Genomic DNA, 18146 nt, shown 5'->3' with positions numbered 1-18146 from the left:
TTCAAGAGCATTTCATGTGTTTTTGTAAAAAAAAAACTTGAAACTTGAATAAAAAATAAAGTAAAAAGACAGTCACCGAAAGAAACAACTCTTTAAGTTGATGGTTTAGAGGCAAGATGATTCAAGACCCTCTCAAATATATAAGTATATGAATATTTATGGCTCTAGCGATAAGAAAAATTACTTCACAAAGTTGAAAAAACTGCTGCTCAAAAGGAAAACGAAAATTACAATCGAAAAACTAAAACTTATAAATTTGCAAAAGAACCAATAGAGACTAGAAGGAGGAAAATTCAAACATATGCAAAAACATAAACTCCATTACTCAAAGAGGTTAATCCTATTTTAAACGGATTACAAAATTAAGTTTCTCTCACAAAAGCTCTAACCTATTACAAAGACTAAGCATATCTTCTCCTTTCCTCTAAAACCTATCACTAGTCTCTCAAATGTCTGACTCATCCTTTTTCTATAGCCCTACCCCTCTATTTATAGACCTAAGAAGGTGTCTTGACCCTTAAGTTTTCTTGTTCCTAAAATATCTCTCACTGGTAGTACACTTCTACCTACCACTGGAGCATTGGTCTATTTTTCGCTCCGTCCATTGAACGGTCACAGTTTGTTTATGACTTAGCTTCGTCTCGACGTAGGTTTTGCGATGATGCCACATGACCCTCCAGTTCTCCCGCGGTTTTGTGGCCAAACCGTGAAACCCTAGTACGCTTTTCAAAGCGTGACTAGCCGCCACTTGCTTTGCCTCAAGCAGGTGCTCTGATGTCGACGTGTGTACTACATCTTACGATCTTGACTGCCGGTAAGTCTCTCCCGCTCCCGATCCCTTGGGCCATTTTGTCACTTGCACCGTCATCCGCTTCACTTGACTTCTTCAATACGCCATCTTCATCCTTCTCCATTCATGCTTTGTTTGACCCCCATTTGTACCGCTAGGATCACCCTTGACTTCATCCGGCCTCCTTGATTGTTCGGCACCAAGCCTCATGTTTGGCCCCGATCATCCCATTGTTAACCGTCAAGTTACATCCATCACCTGCACACTATGAAACAAGCAAACATATTTATCCCACTCCAAAATCATCTCCAGGTTAGCTCAAAACAACAATCCTCAAATGAAAGCATATCATGCAGAAATCGTGAACAACGGATGTTCCGATGTGTTTTGCTCCTGAACATTGGACCATCCGATGAGTTCAACTTCATTTGCGCACAAAAAATTTGTTCTCTGCAAGAAAAGCTCCGATGAACTCATATCCATCACTGAATCATCCGGCCAGTTCACATGCACCAGACTCTCATTTGCAACCTCTCTGTAAGAATTTGGCTGTTGAATAGTCCGGTGTGCATAAGGCATAAGCACCGAACTATTCGATGCCTTCATCTCCACTTGGCTCGCTTCTGTAACCTCTCTGTAAGAATTAATCCATTGACGTCACTTCCCTTTTCTTTCTGTGCTGAAATGCTCTGGTGCTCCCTTCACCTATAACTCCGAACAATCCGGTGAGTGCAAAATCCCAAGCACCGGATGATCCGGTAAGGTAATTTTTTCTAGGCTCACATCAACTCCATTGTACTTTCCCATAATAGTTATTCATAAACAAAATCATACATAAATACACCCATGCTAGCTAAGTTCCACTCAAGACCAACATTATCAATGACTTATCACAAACAAACCAAGATACATCTTAACTTGGTTTATCATTAATTAAGTACAATACTGGTGAATATTAATTTACAAATTTAGACAAAATAGCCAGGCAATGTTGAGTTCCGTTGTAATGTGCCTACCACGTACTAACATAGCGCCAAGGGACCTACAAGTAAAATTAAGTACGAAATGGTGTTAAGCTATTAGACTTGATGATAGCATGCTGGCTATTAACCAGAGTACATACCTTGCAATATCTACACTTACATTATGGCAATGCAAAAGTTTACTTTAGGATATTAAACAAGTCAACTGGAAAGGGTATATAGTCAGGGTGTGAAGTGCTTTAAAGAAATGAAAGATAATCACTATGTTCCATTTTTTAGGCTCGGTAAAATTGGTATAACTCTTGTTTCAGTTTTTTTTTAATGAAAACCACATTCCATACAAAGTACTGAATTAATTGTATACAAGGTTCAATATACTATGTTTCGCACGAGAGAAACGTGCCCTCGACGGCGTTTCGCTTATAATAACATAAAATGCGGACATGCCAGTATACATCGAAGTATACAAGTGAAAGAGACAAACAATGTAAAGGAAACATTGCTCTTTACTAATTCATCAGAATCAAAAAGTACAAGTTTCCGAATTACATCAGATTACGCCACACACACATGCATGTGACTAACACATAGCAACTATGCTAATTGGTTCCTGAGGATTCGTGAAGTCTTCTGGTTAATTACGCCCGTCTTCAATGGACTACCTCTGATTAAGCTGCATGTGATGGTCATCTCATCGATGGTCTCCTGAGCCCTGCATAGATGTAAAGTAAGAGAGACAACCAATATAATAGTAACAAAAGAATTATAAATGTTGGTCTCAGTGTTAACATCATCTACTGTAGGCAACCCAAAGCATCATCGGTCTCGTATCATCGACCTCAACTAAAGAAATTTGAGCGCTCATCATCAACCTCATGTGATATAGAAAGCAGAGTGATGGAAAGACTAGACGCACGACATTTCACACAACTACAACCTCAATGGGAGCCCGATGATTTGCACAACGTCCACTAGCCTATCTTAGACCTCAGCCCACACGTCATCAGTCGCAGCAACGTAGGCAACCCTAGGCCTCAACTCGTCATCGACCGTCAACCCGATAAAAGGGACATGCATCCACATAGCTGGCTATCATCCCAACATAAGGGGGAAACATCATCATCACCATCTACTCATCACAAAGGGGAATAACCTCATCGTAGCCATCAATATAGGCAACAGGATCACAAGGCCTCAGTTTTCATCATTGGCTAGGAAAACACCATCCAACAATGGCATCCTGCAACAATGCAGGAGCTACACCTCCCTTAGCCATCAACGGACAGTAAACTAACAACTTGTCAAATCCAACATAGGGCATCCGGCAACAAACAAACAATGCGAGTCCAACAATAGGCTAACCACAGGACAACATGCAACATGTGAGCTCTGCCTAGAAAAGCCACAATGGCAGGGGCAACATACCAGCATCAACAACACCAGCTACCAGACATTGGAGCATTAACCGATCAAAAGCAAAGCCACCTTAAAACGATGGCAACAAGCATCGAGCAGTCACCCAACCATCCAACAACATGTTTAACTGGCAAATAGGCCACAACAGAGGGAAGTCACACCACAGACCAGCGATAGGCAACAACACGGAGCAAAACACCACCACGGTCCGGCAATAGCAAAGGACAACACGCGGCCGGCACCAAAGATTGAAGGCGACAACGGCACACGCATATCAGCTGATTATCAGAACGGCAGGAGTAGGCATGATCAACCGAAAACAATGGCTCACACATCGACCAGACATCAAAAATGGCGGAAACGAACATGACCAGTCGACAAGCCATTAGCGTCAACAATAAGCCCACATCAGTCAAATAGCAAAACGACGACAAAGTTTGACACCAGCCCAAGGCGACGGAGCTCGACACCGGATCATGTGCGCAACGAAACACGACACATGACCAGACAAACACACGTGATGCTGGCACGCACGCCGCGCCAGCGATCTAAACGTGGCATGATGGTAGCCATAACACACGCTACACAGACCAATGCCAACACAGCCGACAACAGAAGAAGGGAAGACCCCATGCCAAAGTAAAGCACATCAGCCGGCTAGAGAACACCTTGGCGGGTCACAACAGCAGACACAATGCCAGTCAACACCTCGGCTGGTCACAAGACAACGGGCTGGCAATGACACCATCACCGGCGGCACGTGTGCCAGCTCACCAGCCGTAAGTAGGGCAATGCGCGCACATAGGCCCGAAATAACCCAACAACGATACCTCGGTGGTATGTGCGCCAGCCCACCTGTGGCACATGCGCCAGCCCACCGGCAACACAGTCGAGCTCAGAGAGGTTGGAAGCAACACGCGCACACCGACCTAGCATAGTACAATGGTGATGCGGCAAACTCACACCAGCATGGCGGAAAACACCTCGCCGGCACACACCTCATCACGACAGCACACACCTCGCCGGTAAGCACATACCCACTCGACGTCGGCGTAGCTACAAGGCCTGCGACATGACGAAAATCCAATTACCGGGAGAAACAAAGAGGAAAGGTACATGGATCTGGGCGGCGGCACAACGGCTCACTGGCGTAGGCTCAACGGCCAAAACATGGCAGCATGGTGGCGATAAGGAGGGCTTCGCCCTTCTCCCATCTAGTGGGTGGCGCCGCTAATGGAGGCGACAGCAATAGGGCTCCGCCCCTTTCCTCTCATATGCACCCTTTCTGCAGATCGAACCTCCCCCGTGTATAGATGATAGGTAGGGCTTGGCAGCCAAACAACCGATCTCACGCCGTTGGGATTTGGGGGATTCAGCCGGAGCTCTTATCCGGTTGGATTTGGGGTAAACCAGGAAGAGGTAGGCTGGTGCTCGGTTAGGATTCGATTTGAACTTGATTTTGGTGATTGGTTTGTTGGAGATAGAGAAGAATTCGGTTAGGAGAGAAAGGCGCCCCTATTGCGGCTCGGTTTCATCTTTGCGGGAGGGGAGAGAGGCGCTCGGGCTTGGAGAGGAGAAGAAGGCGGTTGAAGGTAGGAGATAAGGGGCGGCTACCTCAGGTTGGGCCGAATGAAGGATGAAAAGGGAAAGAAAGAAGCGGCTCCGGGCTGGCCTAGTGCAAGAAAGGAAAGGAAGTAGGGGTTTTGGGCCGGCTGTTGAGTGGGCCGGATGAGAGAAGAGAAAAGCCAGCACACTCTGGACTGAGAGACAGAAAGGAAGAAAAAGGGCCTGGCTGCCTGCTTTTTTATTTTTATTTTAATGTTTTATAATATATATATATATATATATATATATATATATATGTGTGTGTGTGTGTGTGTGTGTGTGTGCGCGCGCGCGCGCGCGTGTATGTATGTATGTATATATATACGGTAGTGCTATTTTACACCTATGGTGTAGTGTATTATTCTACACATACTGAATAAAATTTCAGTAGTAACTACAGAATTATGTTTTACTACTGAAATTTTGTTCAGTAGTTGTAGAATAATATGTTACACCTAGGATGTAGAATAACATTTATGTGTGTATACACACACAATAAATGGAAAGGTATCGCTTTGGTGGGATTTTAGCTATGTGAACGCTGATATCACTCTTGTTGTTGTGTATGTTCTACGCTAGCATTTAATCAGTTGTACATAAGTTTCTCTTGTCACGGTATCATTCTATCCTTTGCATTTAAAGAATTTATATAAGGATGGTATGGGGAGTGTTATTTTGGCGTTAGGGAGCGAATCTGCATTGAAGTATAGATATATTTTGGAGAATGTGAACATTGCTACTTCTAGGCCCCCCTGCCGGCTATTAATATGCATCACACTAGTTTTCTCTCTGTCTAATATCGCCGCATAGTCTTCTTGTTGCCCCTTTACCAGGAAAGGTATTTGCTTTCTCAACCTCTTTTTTCACATCTTAGATATCTTTTGGTTCAGTCTGTTACAATGTTTGTGGCGATTGTTGCATATATGATGAGTGTAGTCTTGTTTCTAAACTCCATTTGATCCATTAGGGCTAGGGGTTCTTTGTTTAATCTCGATCGCTCCTTTTCTATATGATGTTGGGTTGTTTAGTTCCTCGTCAATCCGTAAAGCACACTTTATCGATTTCTTCTTGATCCATGCTTTTTTGTTCCCACTCACGATTCATTGTTGCAAACTTTAGCCATTTTTAGTTCATAACTCATTGTTTCCTTAAGCTATCCGTATTTTCATTACTCCGATACTAATTTTCCATGCATTTCTTAGAGTTTTTTTAATATATCTTTCTTTCATACCACTTCGCACTCCATGCATTTAAGTGCTTAAACAATATGATGCTTTTTTTTTGCATGCTCTTGATTATGCAACAGCTTTACCCTTCATTTATTTGGGAGAGATAATGGTAAGCTTCACGGGCCATGATGGATCTGAACCAGTTATGTTTCAAGGTGAGGATGCTCTATCTTCTTCTGCACTTGTTTGCACTTTATATATGTCTCACGGGTTAAGGGTGGGTATAGTTTGGTAGGTAGAATTAGGGGTGAAAATGGGATGAATAATATGTCGGACCGAATACTGTATATGGGAAAATCGGTATGTGACATGCTTTCTAATCCCTGATCCGTATGTGGTATGTCTTATTTTCGTATCTGTGAAATTTTATGGGATTTGGGTCAGGATAAGGGGTGGGCAATAGCTACTCCGTATTTGTATCCAATAGCCGACAAATAAGAAAAATGGATATCAGATAAACGTTGAGGTAAATACGAAATTGTAATATCCTTTACTATTCTCTATTATGTATGTGAATTTGCAGAGTATGATACATGCAGTTTATTTTTATGTTGTTAATTATCATAAATCAAGCATATTATATAACTTACACTTTCGTCGGTAATTTTTTTATCTTTTCTTTATGCTTTTACTATCCATTAGTTTATTTGTGACCACTTCGAATCTGACCCATCTCCACTCTGAATCTATGTCCTGAATTGAACTGTTAGTTGAGAAGTTTCTGCATTCCAAATAAGCCCTGATATGATCTAGATTATCTATCAGCATGGGATTTAATCGATCACTGTTGTAGAAATTCCTAAGAATCATGAATTTCGCAACAAACAAAAAAGGCAAAAAAAGAGGAGTGGAGCTTCACCCAAATGTCCTTATTGTGAATCATGTATAGATTTGACCGACTATAAGAAATCAAGGTGCATTTACAAGACGATACTACTCGGTCATCATGAGTTGCTGTAAGTCTTAATTGGTTCTGTAGAAAACTTAGTTAGGGGTTTGGTGGGAAAAATCCCTAGTTCTCTACAGAGAACATCAAAAAGCGATTCATCTTAATAACTTGATGAGATTGGAAATTCTTGTTTTTTGTGGTTGTTATTGGGTGTTTTGTTATACATGGATGAACTTCTGGTCTCTTGCTACATGATTATTTCATTTATGCCTTAGTTCACCTGTTTTTCTATAAGGACCCCTGATGAAGTTTATGGATATTGAAATGTAACAATTGCTGGTTTCTGGCATTTAGATTCAGAGAACACAGCACAGGGGTCTGAGTACTCTGTCCCTGCCATTCCACATATGTCTGCAGAACATAATGGTTCTTCTGATCTGGGTGATGGTCAACCGATGGTAAGCTATTCTGTCAACTTTGTTTACTTGAAAAGGACAAAGTCAACTAATTTGGATTACAGGCATAGCATATTTGAGAATTAGCCCTTTTTCAACTCAGAATTCCTTTCTGAATGTCCATTTTTCTTGATTTAAATAGCAATTATCCTAATTTGGATAAGCACTATTAAGCTCCTTTTAGTGAAAGTTTAATTCAAGTTAGTTCTAAAGCAATCATCTTTAGAGGTCAAGAGTCTATTTGGCAAAGTTCACAGACCAGTTGTCAGAGTGAAATATTTCTATGTTGTTTTATTCTCGTCTTATTTCTTGCTACTCTAATTTTTTAAGCACAATTTATAACCAATACACCTTTGAATAGATGCTTCTATATTCGCTAAACATGAGTATTGCCGAAGACGCAATATCTGAAAAGGGGTGACCGCCAGAGATGTACGAGCTCGCAACAACCTTTATGTCGCTGGCAGGTATATGGGCGTGCCCGTAGACAACAGTTATGGGTTTCATTTATTACCTATGGTAGGTAATGGGTGCGGGTTTAAGAATTACCTCACAGGTATAGGTTTATGTAGCCCTTACCCATGGGTTTTGTACTTGTTACCATCCTTATCCCTATAAAATCACTTAGAAAATTTAGATTAAAAGAAGCTATACCAAATAGACCCTAAGTTTTGTTTAGTTTGATTTTTAACTGTATGCAATACTAACATGTAAGATGCATGAACGTAAGTTCACTTGAATTTTTTAATTATTTTGGTATTAGGTGTATGCAGCACTGTTGTGGAAGCAAGATATATATGCAAGCTTAATTTAGCACTCACGTGAATATCCTATTTCAAACTTGTAAACTTCTTTCCCTAAAAAAAAATGTAAACTTCTTTTGGCATTAACTGTTTTCGAAAATCAAACAATTAGGCTCACTGATGATTTTACTCTTTATTTGTGTTTCCGCTTTCTTTTAGAACCGTGTGACTTGCCAATAACCTTATAAGCTAAGGGTATGGACCTCCAGTAATATCCTGCCTGGAGTACTGTAAAGAAAATGGTATCATGAGTATAAAGTAGGAATATTAGTTTGAGATTTATCTGTCCATGTAATGTTTTTGCTGGCTAATAACCCTTCGATATTTGTTGATTTCTGTTTTCTGAAATGTAGGCTGTTAGCCAGAAGCAGATTCCACCTATCATACCAGGTGGTGCGCTAACTTTTGTGAGTGAAAAGCAGTACGATGCTATCCTTCGACTGCGTGAACGCCATGCTCGTATCGAGGCAAGGAGGGAGAAAGCCATGCTCAAAATTAAGGTGTGCCCCTCTTAATTCTGAACAGGGTCCTTATTTGCCCATAGGGGACTATCAGTTTTCTTCTGCTTTCCTACTATCATTTCTGTAACTACCGTCTGATGATTCAGAAGCGCCTGCGCCTCCCAAGAGGTTCTAAAGGGCGCTTCGCCGCCACCAAGGGCAACCAGGAAGGGACCAGTGGAGGCAGCATCCCTGCAGTAGACTTTGATTGGCACTATGCCTCAAGCAATGAGGACAAGGAACACGTTGGTGAGGTCGCCTACGACAGCATCCTGAACCTGGAGTCGCCTGATTGCACTGCGCTCCTCAGGATCATGATGGGCGACAGGTACGATGCCGAAGTCGCGGAGCAGTTTGAGAACGTGGCTCGCCTGGAGGCTCCTGAATTTGCCACCCTCCTGACTGTAATGAACAACGCCGGATACGATGAGGCCACGGACGATGGCCACTATGACGTGGAGAAAGTAACCCTGAAGATAGCAGGGTGGTAACCAGTGGCAGATCGGGCTTAGGGCCTGTCCCTGCCATCGTTCTGCAGCCTTGTATGCTTGCTTAGTTCTCTGGTCGTTGGCTACCTGTTCTCTTTCTCTTGTGTTCAGACTTCAGACTCTGATGTGCTGAGAACCAGTTCCTCTGACGGTCCTACATGTCAGCGACAACTACCCTCTAATATTAAGTCAGACGAGCCCCGTGGGATGTGCTGTACTGGAGTATGCTTAAACGGTTAAACTTAAATGGTTGTAAGGACTTGGTTTATTTGTGGTATTTAAACTTGGATTTTGTTAGTTTGCTCTGGGTGCTGACTTGCTGTATGTGCGACAGTTTTGCGTGCAAGAAATTGTAGGTGCAGCAGATTAATCGTTGTATTTTTGAAGTGAGTGTTTATTTGGAATGCAGGAGTCTAGAATGTTATAGGGATTTGCTGCGATGTAGTACAAACAGTTGTTATAGCGGCAACTAAGAGGTGATTTGTAAATGGATTGTGGCTGAGTAGCGTAGTGATATCTGGAAGGGTAAACAGATTTATTCCCGCAGTATCTCAATGGTTGTGGAGTTGGAGAATACCATGGTAGGTTGGAGGTACATCTCAAAGGCCAAAATTTCTAGAAAAAATAATTCATAACCATCATATTTTTCATGTTCATGGGCTCTGTTAAGTGTTAATATCCATCCAGATACGATAGTTTCAGGGAGCTAGATCCAAGAAGAAATGATGGTTTCAGTGAGCTAGATTGGCATGGATGAAAAGGAGAGAAGAAATCGCAAAAGAAGGAGAAGAGATGATGGTCGTAGCGAGCTAGATTGCCATGAACGAAAAGAAGGCAGAGAAGAAATCGCAAAAGAAAGTAGAAGTGATGGTTTCACCGAGCTAGATTGCCATGGATGAAAAGAAGGCAGAGAAGAAAACGTAAAAGAAGAGGAGGAGGAGGTGACCATGGTCATTGGACGCGTCATGTAAGGTAGTGTTTGGTTTGTAGAATGGGATGAGATGGAACAGATTCAATATGTTTTGTAGCTATTTAAACTGAGAGTAGTGAGATAGAATGGTTTAGAATGAGGTATTATTTTTTAAAAATTCGAGATGAAAATATTTTTAAAAAATAGAATACAGTTATCCCACGTCGAATATGATACTGATAATAAATTCGAGATATTAAAATGAATTCGTTCTATCCTATCTATCAAATAAGTATCATATATAAATAAAATCATCATATCTCAAATATATAAATAAAATTATTTTATCTCATCTCACTTTCAAAAAAAACTATATTCTATCCTTAAGTGTATAAATAGAATCATTGCCTCTCTTTAGCCGAACGCTAAAGCACGGAGAGAATGGGAAGAAGCTGGTGGGCCGCGTCACAGCATACGCAGCCTGACAGTCAGGGCCCACGCGTCAGAGGCAGGCGAAAACGAACTCCAAGTCTCGAACACCTTCCCTGCAGTGCCCAGCCTCTCGCCGCGCGTCGTCTCCTTCCTCCGTCCCTCGTCCCGGCGCCACAAAAAACCCTAGCCAGCGCCCCGCGTCCTCGACCCCGTGCCGGTGATGACGGGCGGCGGGAAGAAGGAGAAGGGGGAGGGGCTGGGCCGCGCGCTGATCCGGCAGCGAAACAAGGAGGCGGCGGCCGCCAAGGAGCGGGGCGAGGCGCTCGCCTTCGCCCGCCGCCGCGCGATGCCGCTCGAGTCCGTCATCGACGTCAGCGACATCGACGCCGTGCTCCAGCGGGCCGCGGAGGCGGACGACCTCGCCGAGGCCGCGTCCGTCGCCTCCTCATCCGACCTCATAATCGACCTGTGAGCGACCGCCACCTCCCCTTCAGTGGAAAATTAAATCCCATTTTCCATTCTGTTGGTGATGAGAAGTTTGCGTGCTTGTTCGCTGGAGATTCTAACGGATTGGTGCGTGGGTGGATTGGTTGGCCGCAGGGATGCGACGGGGGAGACGGACGAGGAGAGGCGGCGGCTTCGGAAGGAGCAGGAGGCCCTGCACGCCAGCAGCCTCAGGGTACCGAGGCGGTGAGAATTTTTTATCATTGATGCTGATGTTATTATATGTGTGCGGTTTTGGGATTGTTCCTTCTCTGATTGTGAGGGGTGTGTTGCAGTCCACCATGGAATACTCAGATGACCGTAGAGGAGCTTGATGCGAACGAGAGGCGGGCGTTCCTGGTATGGCGCAGGAATCTTGCGAGGTTGGTTCTGGGTTCTACTGTACTCTGTTTAGCTTACAAATTTTTAATGGAATGAGAATTTTCCTGTAATACATGTTTCAGGACTGAGAAATGACTACTGATTCCTGCATATTGGCAATTTTTTAAGATAAGCGAGCCTATGAGCTTTAAGATGCGCCTTTACATGGTTTTATCGTGTAAGTTACTAGGTGATTTTTGGACCGTTTCTGTCACAGATTTACCTTTTGGATAATCGAAAGATGTGACTTACATGCTTACGCAGAACAGCTTGTGTTGGCTGTAAAATTTCACATTACCTTTTGGATAATCGAAAGATGTGACTTACATGCTTAGGCAGAACAGCTTGTGTTGGCTGTAAAATTTCACATGAAGTTCTTAATGCGTCTTGAAGCATTTTTTTTCTAGTTAAATGCATTATGTAAGTCTGTGATAAGAGCAATCCTCTCTGCAGATTGGAAGAGAACGACAAGCTTGTTCTGACACCCTTTGAGAAGAACATTGACATCTGGAGACAGCTCTGGAGAGTGCTTGAACGCAGTGATTTGGTGAGTTATGCTCCACCTTTATTGTCAGTGTCATCGCTATGGCTTGTGGCTGATTGCTTCTACAAACCTCTTTATCTGGGTGCTCATGATGAATGATTTATTAAACTACTTTAGGAAAGTAACATATGCTGATTGAAGGTGGCACTTGCAAATTTCAGTCTATATATTGGCACTGAATTTTGCGCTGTCGTATTATTAGATATTATTTCTTGAAATATGTTACTCTGTTGTGCTCAATATATTCATGCTATTTCGATTAAAGAGCAACGTTTCTTGATACTGTTTTTTATGCAAAAGTACTAACTGTTGTTTTCTTTTTTTTTCCCATGAAGGTGGTTATGGTAGTTGATGCACGAGATCCGTTATTCTACCGCTGCCTAGATCTTGAGGTACTGCTCATCATGGTTTTTGGTGTAAAGCTTTTAACTCGAATGTAATAACTTGGAAACCAACCAAAATGATGGTGGCTTATCCCTGCTTAGGTTTGTTTAATGTTACACATTGTGCACAATTGCACAGTATCAGTAGAATTGCTTCAGAAGCCCTATTCATGAGTGCTTCAGAGATTATGCCATCAGTAGCTTTCTTATCCATGTTTTCGCAAAAGCTATACAACTGGAACATATGCTATCCCTGTATTTTCTTGCGGAAGCAAGCCAGGCTTCTTTGTGTATTTTAAGGCTTATGAAGTGAAACTATGCCTTCCCGGACATCTTCTCTTTGAACTTCAATTTGCTTGCAGCTTTCAAATGAAAACCATGTTTCCTGTGAAATTACATTTCTGTAAAAGCAAGCATGCCTTGATCTTGCTTTTCTTTGTTTTACGTTAGGACAAACTTGCCATGACACTTATTTGCTGGAATGTAAATTATGTTATTTCTGGAACCATTATTGTGCCTTCTTGGGAGAGGTTGTGTTCACACCGATTTAAAGTGCTGCACCTTATGTACTTTGTTAGCAATTGAGCTGCCTTATTTTTGTCTTGTAACATGGCTTTCTCTGTACTAGTTATACGCAAAGGAAATTGATGAGCACAAGAGAACAATGCTCCTTGTAAACAAGGCTGATCTGTTGCCGTTAGATATCAGGTCTTCCCTTTGTTCATGTGACTTGCTTGTATGCTACCTTTATTGTTTTAGTTGTGACAACGTTGTAAATTTGTTAAATGCAGGAAGAGATGGGCTGACTATTTTAAGGCGCATGATATACTCTATGTTTTCTGGTCAGCTAAGGCTGCTACTGCCACATTAGAAGGCAAAAAGTTAAGTGGATACTCTGAAGAAGAATCTGCATCACTTGATTTGGATACCAAGATATATGGAAGGGATGAACTCCTGATGAGGCTGCAAGCTGAAGCAGAATCTATTGTAGCACAAAGGAGGACCTCAACCACTGAAGAGGATCACGACATCAGTTCTTCTGATTCTGTTTTGACGGTGGCTAAGCATGTAGTTATTGGATTTGTTGGTTATCCTAATGTTGGGAAGAGTTCCACAATAAATGCTTTGGTTGGTGAGAAGAGGACTGGCGTTACTCACACACCCGGCAAGACAAAACATTTCCAGACACTGATAATCTCTGAAGAGCTCACTCTCTGTGATTGTCCTGGTCTGGTCTTCCCTTCCTTCTCAAGCTCAAGACATGAGATGGTGGCATGTGGTGTCTTGCCGATTGACAGGATGACAAAGCACCGGGAAGCTATTCAAGTGGTTGCAGATCATGTCCCAAGAAATATCCTTGAGCAGATTTACAAAATTACCTTGCCAAAGCCTAAGCCATATGAATCGCAATCTCGGCCACCAACTGCTGCTGAGCTGCTGCGGGCCTACTGTGCATCTCGGGGGCATGTCAGCCATGGTGGGCTGCCTGGTGAAACCAGGGCTGCTCGACAGATACTGAAGGATTATATTGATGGTAAAATCCCACACTTTGAACTCCCTCCTGGTGTAACAGACGCTGAAATAGAACGTGGAGAAATCACCGGATCAGAAGGCCCAAATGCTTCAGCAGCTAATGAATTGGATGCTGATGATTTTGATGGAGAAGATGATACAGTTGATGCAGCAGAACCAGACATCAGAGATGTCCTGGATGACCTTGAATCTTTCGATTTGGCCAATGAAGGATTGAAAGCTGCTGGAAAGAAGAAGAAAGAGGCATCCCGCAAGCACCACTAGAAACCCCAGCAGAAGAAGGATCGGTCCTGGAGGGTCGGCAATGATGGTGGTGATGGAACAACAGTTGTAAGGGTGTTCCAGAAACCCGCTGTTAACTTGTCCACTGTCAGTGCAAGCGGGAGGCTCTAATCGCTAGCAACATACTTCCTGTGCATCTTTGTATGCAAACACGGGCATGAAGTCTCGTATTACCCCGAGGAAGATAGCCTTCGCATGCAAAGTGAAGAAATCCATTTTCACCTGTTGCGCTACGTAAGGTTTTTTTACACTTGACTCCCTGCGAATCGCCGAAGCTGATCTGGTGAATGAGCGGCTAAAGGAATTTTGCGATTTTGAATGACGCTGTGTAAATCCTTATAGAAAAATATCCCTGTTAGTGCTTTTTATCAGACTTCTGTTCTCTTAGTCACTCCTAATGCTAGTTTCTTAGATATTAATTAGATGTCTATATAAGAAAACGGTGATATGATAAGTAATTTAAAGATGAGAGAGGAGTTTGTTTTTTATAGAAGAAACTAATTTTTTAAAGTAATCCTAGATGATTGTAAGATAAATTATTTTAGGACACCTTAAGAAAGTAACAAGATATATGTATGAGTTAGAAGCTTATTTCTTAACGTTAATCTTTTATTCTCTTTTTTTTTAGATATCATCTAAGAAACGAAGCATTAGAAGTTGTAACTTGTGATACATGTGGTGATAGTCTCCGCGTTCCCGATGAGCGCAGGGTGAGCTACATCCACACCTAGCAAAGCAGGTGAATGCCAAGACTGGCGGCACATGGATGGCCACAGGGATTGGACATGCGGTGGTCGGTATTTCAAATAATGACCACCCCAACATTCCTCGTCAACAATATTACTAGTACTTTTTTCCTGAATATTTCTTCGTCAACAATATTACTAGTACTAAGATGTTCACTGAGCATTTAGTATTGAGATAAATATAAAGCAAATACACCTTTTGTACGGGTTGATAGATGCCGTGGCAAATAATATATGGGCAAAAACATAATCCTTTACTTCACGTTTTCTTTGAGTGATTAAATATGTGGGCAAAGAATATGCCATCTTAGAAGAATTGCTTTCAATATGCTGATGGACATTTGTATATTAATGGGAGCACCATAAGATTGGAGAGGGCAATGGATAGTTGAGGTAAATACAATTTTTTAGGTTCCTTATTTATTGAAGGAGAAGATTTTAATTCAGCTAGAGATGTGTAATCCATAAAATGATTCTTTGAGCCACTGTAATTGTACGATTTTTTAATTGATTGAACATGGGACTTTCTATGGCTAGGTTGTAGTTGCTCTCTGATGGATAAATAAAATATGATTGCTAATTTCTGGTGGATGAAATAAAAAAAAAGTCAAAGATGATGAAAATTGTCATTTTTGTTCTCGTGATAAACTACAGAGATCATGGTAAATGATACATGTTAGAGTAACTATGCAGTGTCTCGTGTCTTGGTTCATTCATGTCTTAGAATACTATAATGATGTCTTGTTTGATTATTATAGCAAATTTGACAACACGCATTTACTAACCTTGTTTGGTTTCCTACTAAGCATAGCTGAAGGGGCATTGTTGATTATTTTCTTGCTTGACTGTTGGTGCTAGTATCATTTGATTTTTTTTCTATGTTCTTCTCATTATACTCCTTTCCTAATTGTGGACTGGATTTCTTTTTTGAGACAGCTCTGTGTTTCATAGCATGAGCAATGAGATGATCCAGCTATACCTTAACAACTCAATGGCAGTACTGGCCCCAATTGATGTGTGTTTGTTTGGTACTCCGAGGTTTCATGGCGTTAGATGGAAGTGGGCATTAGTTTTTTCAAAGGAACAAGTGTGTGATGCGCTCTTGGAAGGTATATGTAGCATTTACTTTCATGTATTAGGCAAACAATATTGAACTGTTTGGGAAATATGCTCCATTGAGGCGACAAGCACGCCTAACGTGGAAGACACCACTGTCGCACAAAATAATGTTTGGTGAAAGCAGATGGTTCTACTGTTTCCTCCTTAAATTGTTGTATAATAATTACCTTCTTTAGTTTTTATTTTTACCTTGCAAGATAAGATGGGTATGTTTTCGCTATTTTATATTAAGAAGCTATAGGGATGCATCCTCAGCCTTTTGCTTCTTAATTATTTTTCCCGTGAAAATTCTTTGTCTCTGTCACAATATTATTGATTTTGTATGTGTGTAACACATGTGCGGTTGCTAATTTATAAAATGGCTTTATATCCTTGACGTCTTGTTGATATGAAGGCTAAAAATTTTACTTCCTTTATCTAAAAAGAAGCATATTATAACCAACTGCTTGAACTATAGGCATTGTGGGGCTTATACTTCGGCCCAACATGCGAGACCCAAACTTCCCGACCAGCAGCACGGTCACTAGGCAAGGTCGAGGCTTACTGTGCTTCTTGCGAAACAAGTCGGAATGCAATTCTCCTATGCTTTTCTTTCCTTCTCGACCTTGATTCCCAAAAGAAAAAGGGATTTGAATAACGCATTGCACCACCCCAAACGCATTGCCATGAGGACGCAATAGTAGCGAGCCCACAACCATCATGCTTCTCCCACTCAACTCCACCACCACTACCACGTCATCGTCATGCTCCTCCTCCTCATTGCCATCCTCAACCTCTTCCCTACCACCGCCTCCCCGCATCACCTCAATTGCAGTCGTGACCCCGTCCCGGCAGAAGTCGCTACGGTGGCCTCTACTTTAATGATCATGTTGAGCGTGGCAGCATCAAACACCCTCCGCATAGCCTCCTACATGGCTACGCCTCATACTAACTTCATAGGTCTCAACTTTATAAGAAAGTTATAATTTTTTATCGCAATGCACCCATTCGTAAATTAACAACATAAATGCAAACTAATCGAGCCATTACTTCCCCAGGATAAAGGGATAATGCCATGTCTACAGTATTGGTTGCAAAAAATGTGACTTCCCTAATTATCAATGTGAAGAATGCATGTAACCTTCGCACTATTCGACATCTTCACAACTCCATATGCTTACTCACTAGCAAGTAGCAAGTCTTATTTCGGAGTACCTCAACTGCAAATGTGCAGAACTCAAGTTGCCCTTACTCCCTTAGGTCGCATCGATTTTGTTCGAGGCTTTGCACGCTATAATCAATAGATCTTCGGCAGGTTTTCAATTTATTTAGCATTAGTGGATAGAATCTAATTTGTTGCAGGCATGCTCTTGAGATAATATTTCTTATATAATTGCACTCGTGAGAAATTAAACTGGTGCATTGTGATGGATGGGGAAAATGACATGCGTTGACATTCTTCCGGTATAAATTCTCGAAAATCGATTCGGCAAAACAACAACAAGAAGAAGAAGAAAAATAGCATTCAGGGCATGAGAACATGTCACACCCATTTTTTTTATTTAAGCATACATGGGCTCGGATTTTCGGAATTGAGCACCAGAGACAACCTTTTCTAATTCTAATTCTAAGCGGAGCACCGTCGCTTCACGTCGCAGTGCACCATGGTGCCCTCGCAGAACCTGTGCAGTTACACGAGCCTACCCCATGTCGTTGGTGAGGCTCTTCATTGGTGTAGATATAGGTCGTTAACACGTACAAGCAGTAGGCTATCGCAGCTTGCCCAGTCGTCGCGTTCACACATTCACTTCCTGGGAAACGAGAGTGGACTAGGGCTAGCAATTGGACCTGTAGGTCTGGGTACCCACAGGTTCTACAACCGATGGGTTTGGGTTTGGGCTTCATTTTTCGCTCACGGATTTGTCTGGTCAGGTACCCGATTAGGGTCAGGTCAGGCTCGGGTTTTGCATTTCACCCACGGGTGCCCACGAATAGCCCGAAACCTAGCCCGACTCCCCCACCCCCTTAGCCCAATATCAAACGAGCCCATCAAACTACCCGGCCTCCTCACCCTCCCCTCCGCCTCCCCTGCTCCCCACCCCGATGGCCCGACCTCAGGCCTCCCCTCCCGACCTTAGGCTTTCCTGTCCGGCCGTCACCCCTCACCGTTAGCTTTCCCACTCGGCCGCCGTGCCC

General features: G+C 42.4%; 1 protein-coding gene across 1 annotated transcript; it reads left to right on the top strand.

Moving 5' to 3' along the window:
- Window positions 1–10527: 10527 nt before the first annotated feature.
- LOC133906334 (GTPase LSG1-2-like) lies at window positions 10528–14474 on the top strand. The gene is made up of 7 exons (XM_062348206.1): window positions 10528–10968; window positions 11101–11190; window positions 11280–11366; window positions 11818–11911; window positions 12244–12300; window positions 12920–12999; window positions 13083–14474. The coding sequence occupies exons 1-7, from the start codon at window positions 10721–10723 to the stop codon at window positions 14086–14088; spliced, it is 1662 nt and encodes a 553-aa protein (XP_062204190.1). The 5' UTR covers window positions 10528–10720; the 3' UTR covers window positions 14089–14474.
- Window positions 14475–18146: the final 3672 nt, after the last annotated feature.

This window comes from Phragmites australis, chromosome 23, assembly GCF_958298935.1.
Source record: "Phragmites australis chromosome 23, lpPhrAust1.1, whole genome shotgun sequence".
NCBI lineage: Eukaryota > Viridiplantae > Streptophyta > Magnoliopsida > Poales > Poaceae > Phragmites > Phragmites australis.
The sequence above is the reverse complement of the archived record's forward strand: the minus strand, read 5'-3'. Positions and strand labels throughout refer to the sequence as shown.

Bases quoted from the DNA above. Each gene is read 5' to 3' on its own strand.
- LOC133906334 (XM_062348206.1), top strand. From the start codon at position 10,721: ATGACGGGCGGCGGGAAGAAGGAGAAGGGGGAGGGGCTGGGCCGCGCG. The intron at 11,191-11,279 runs GTGAGAATTTTT...GGTGTGTTGCAG, and splicing joins AGCCTCAGGGTACCGAGGCG to TCCACCATGGAATACTCAGA. The intron at 12,301-12,919 runs GTACTGCTCATC...TCTCTGTACTAG, and splicing joins ACCGCTGCCTAGATCTTGAG to TTATACGCAAAGGAAATTGA.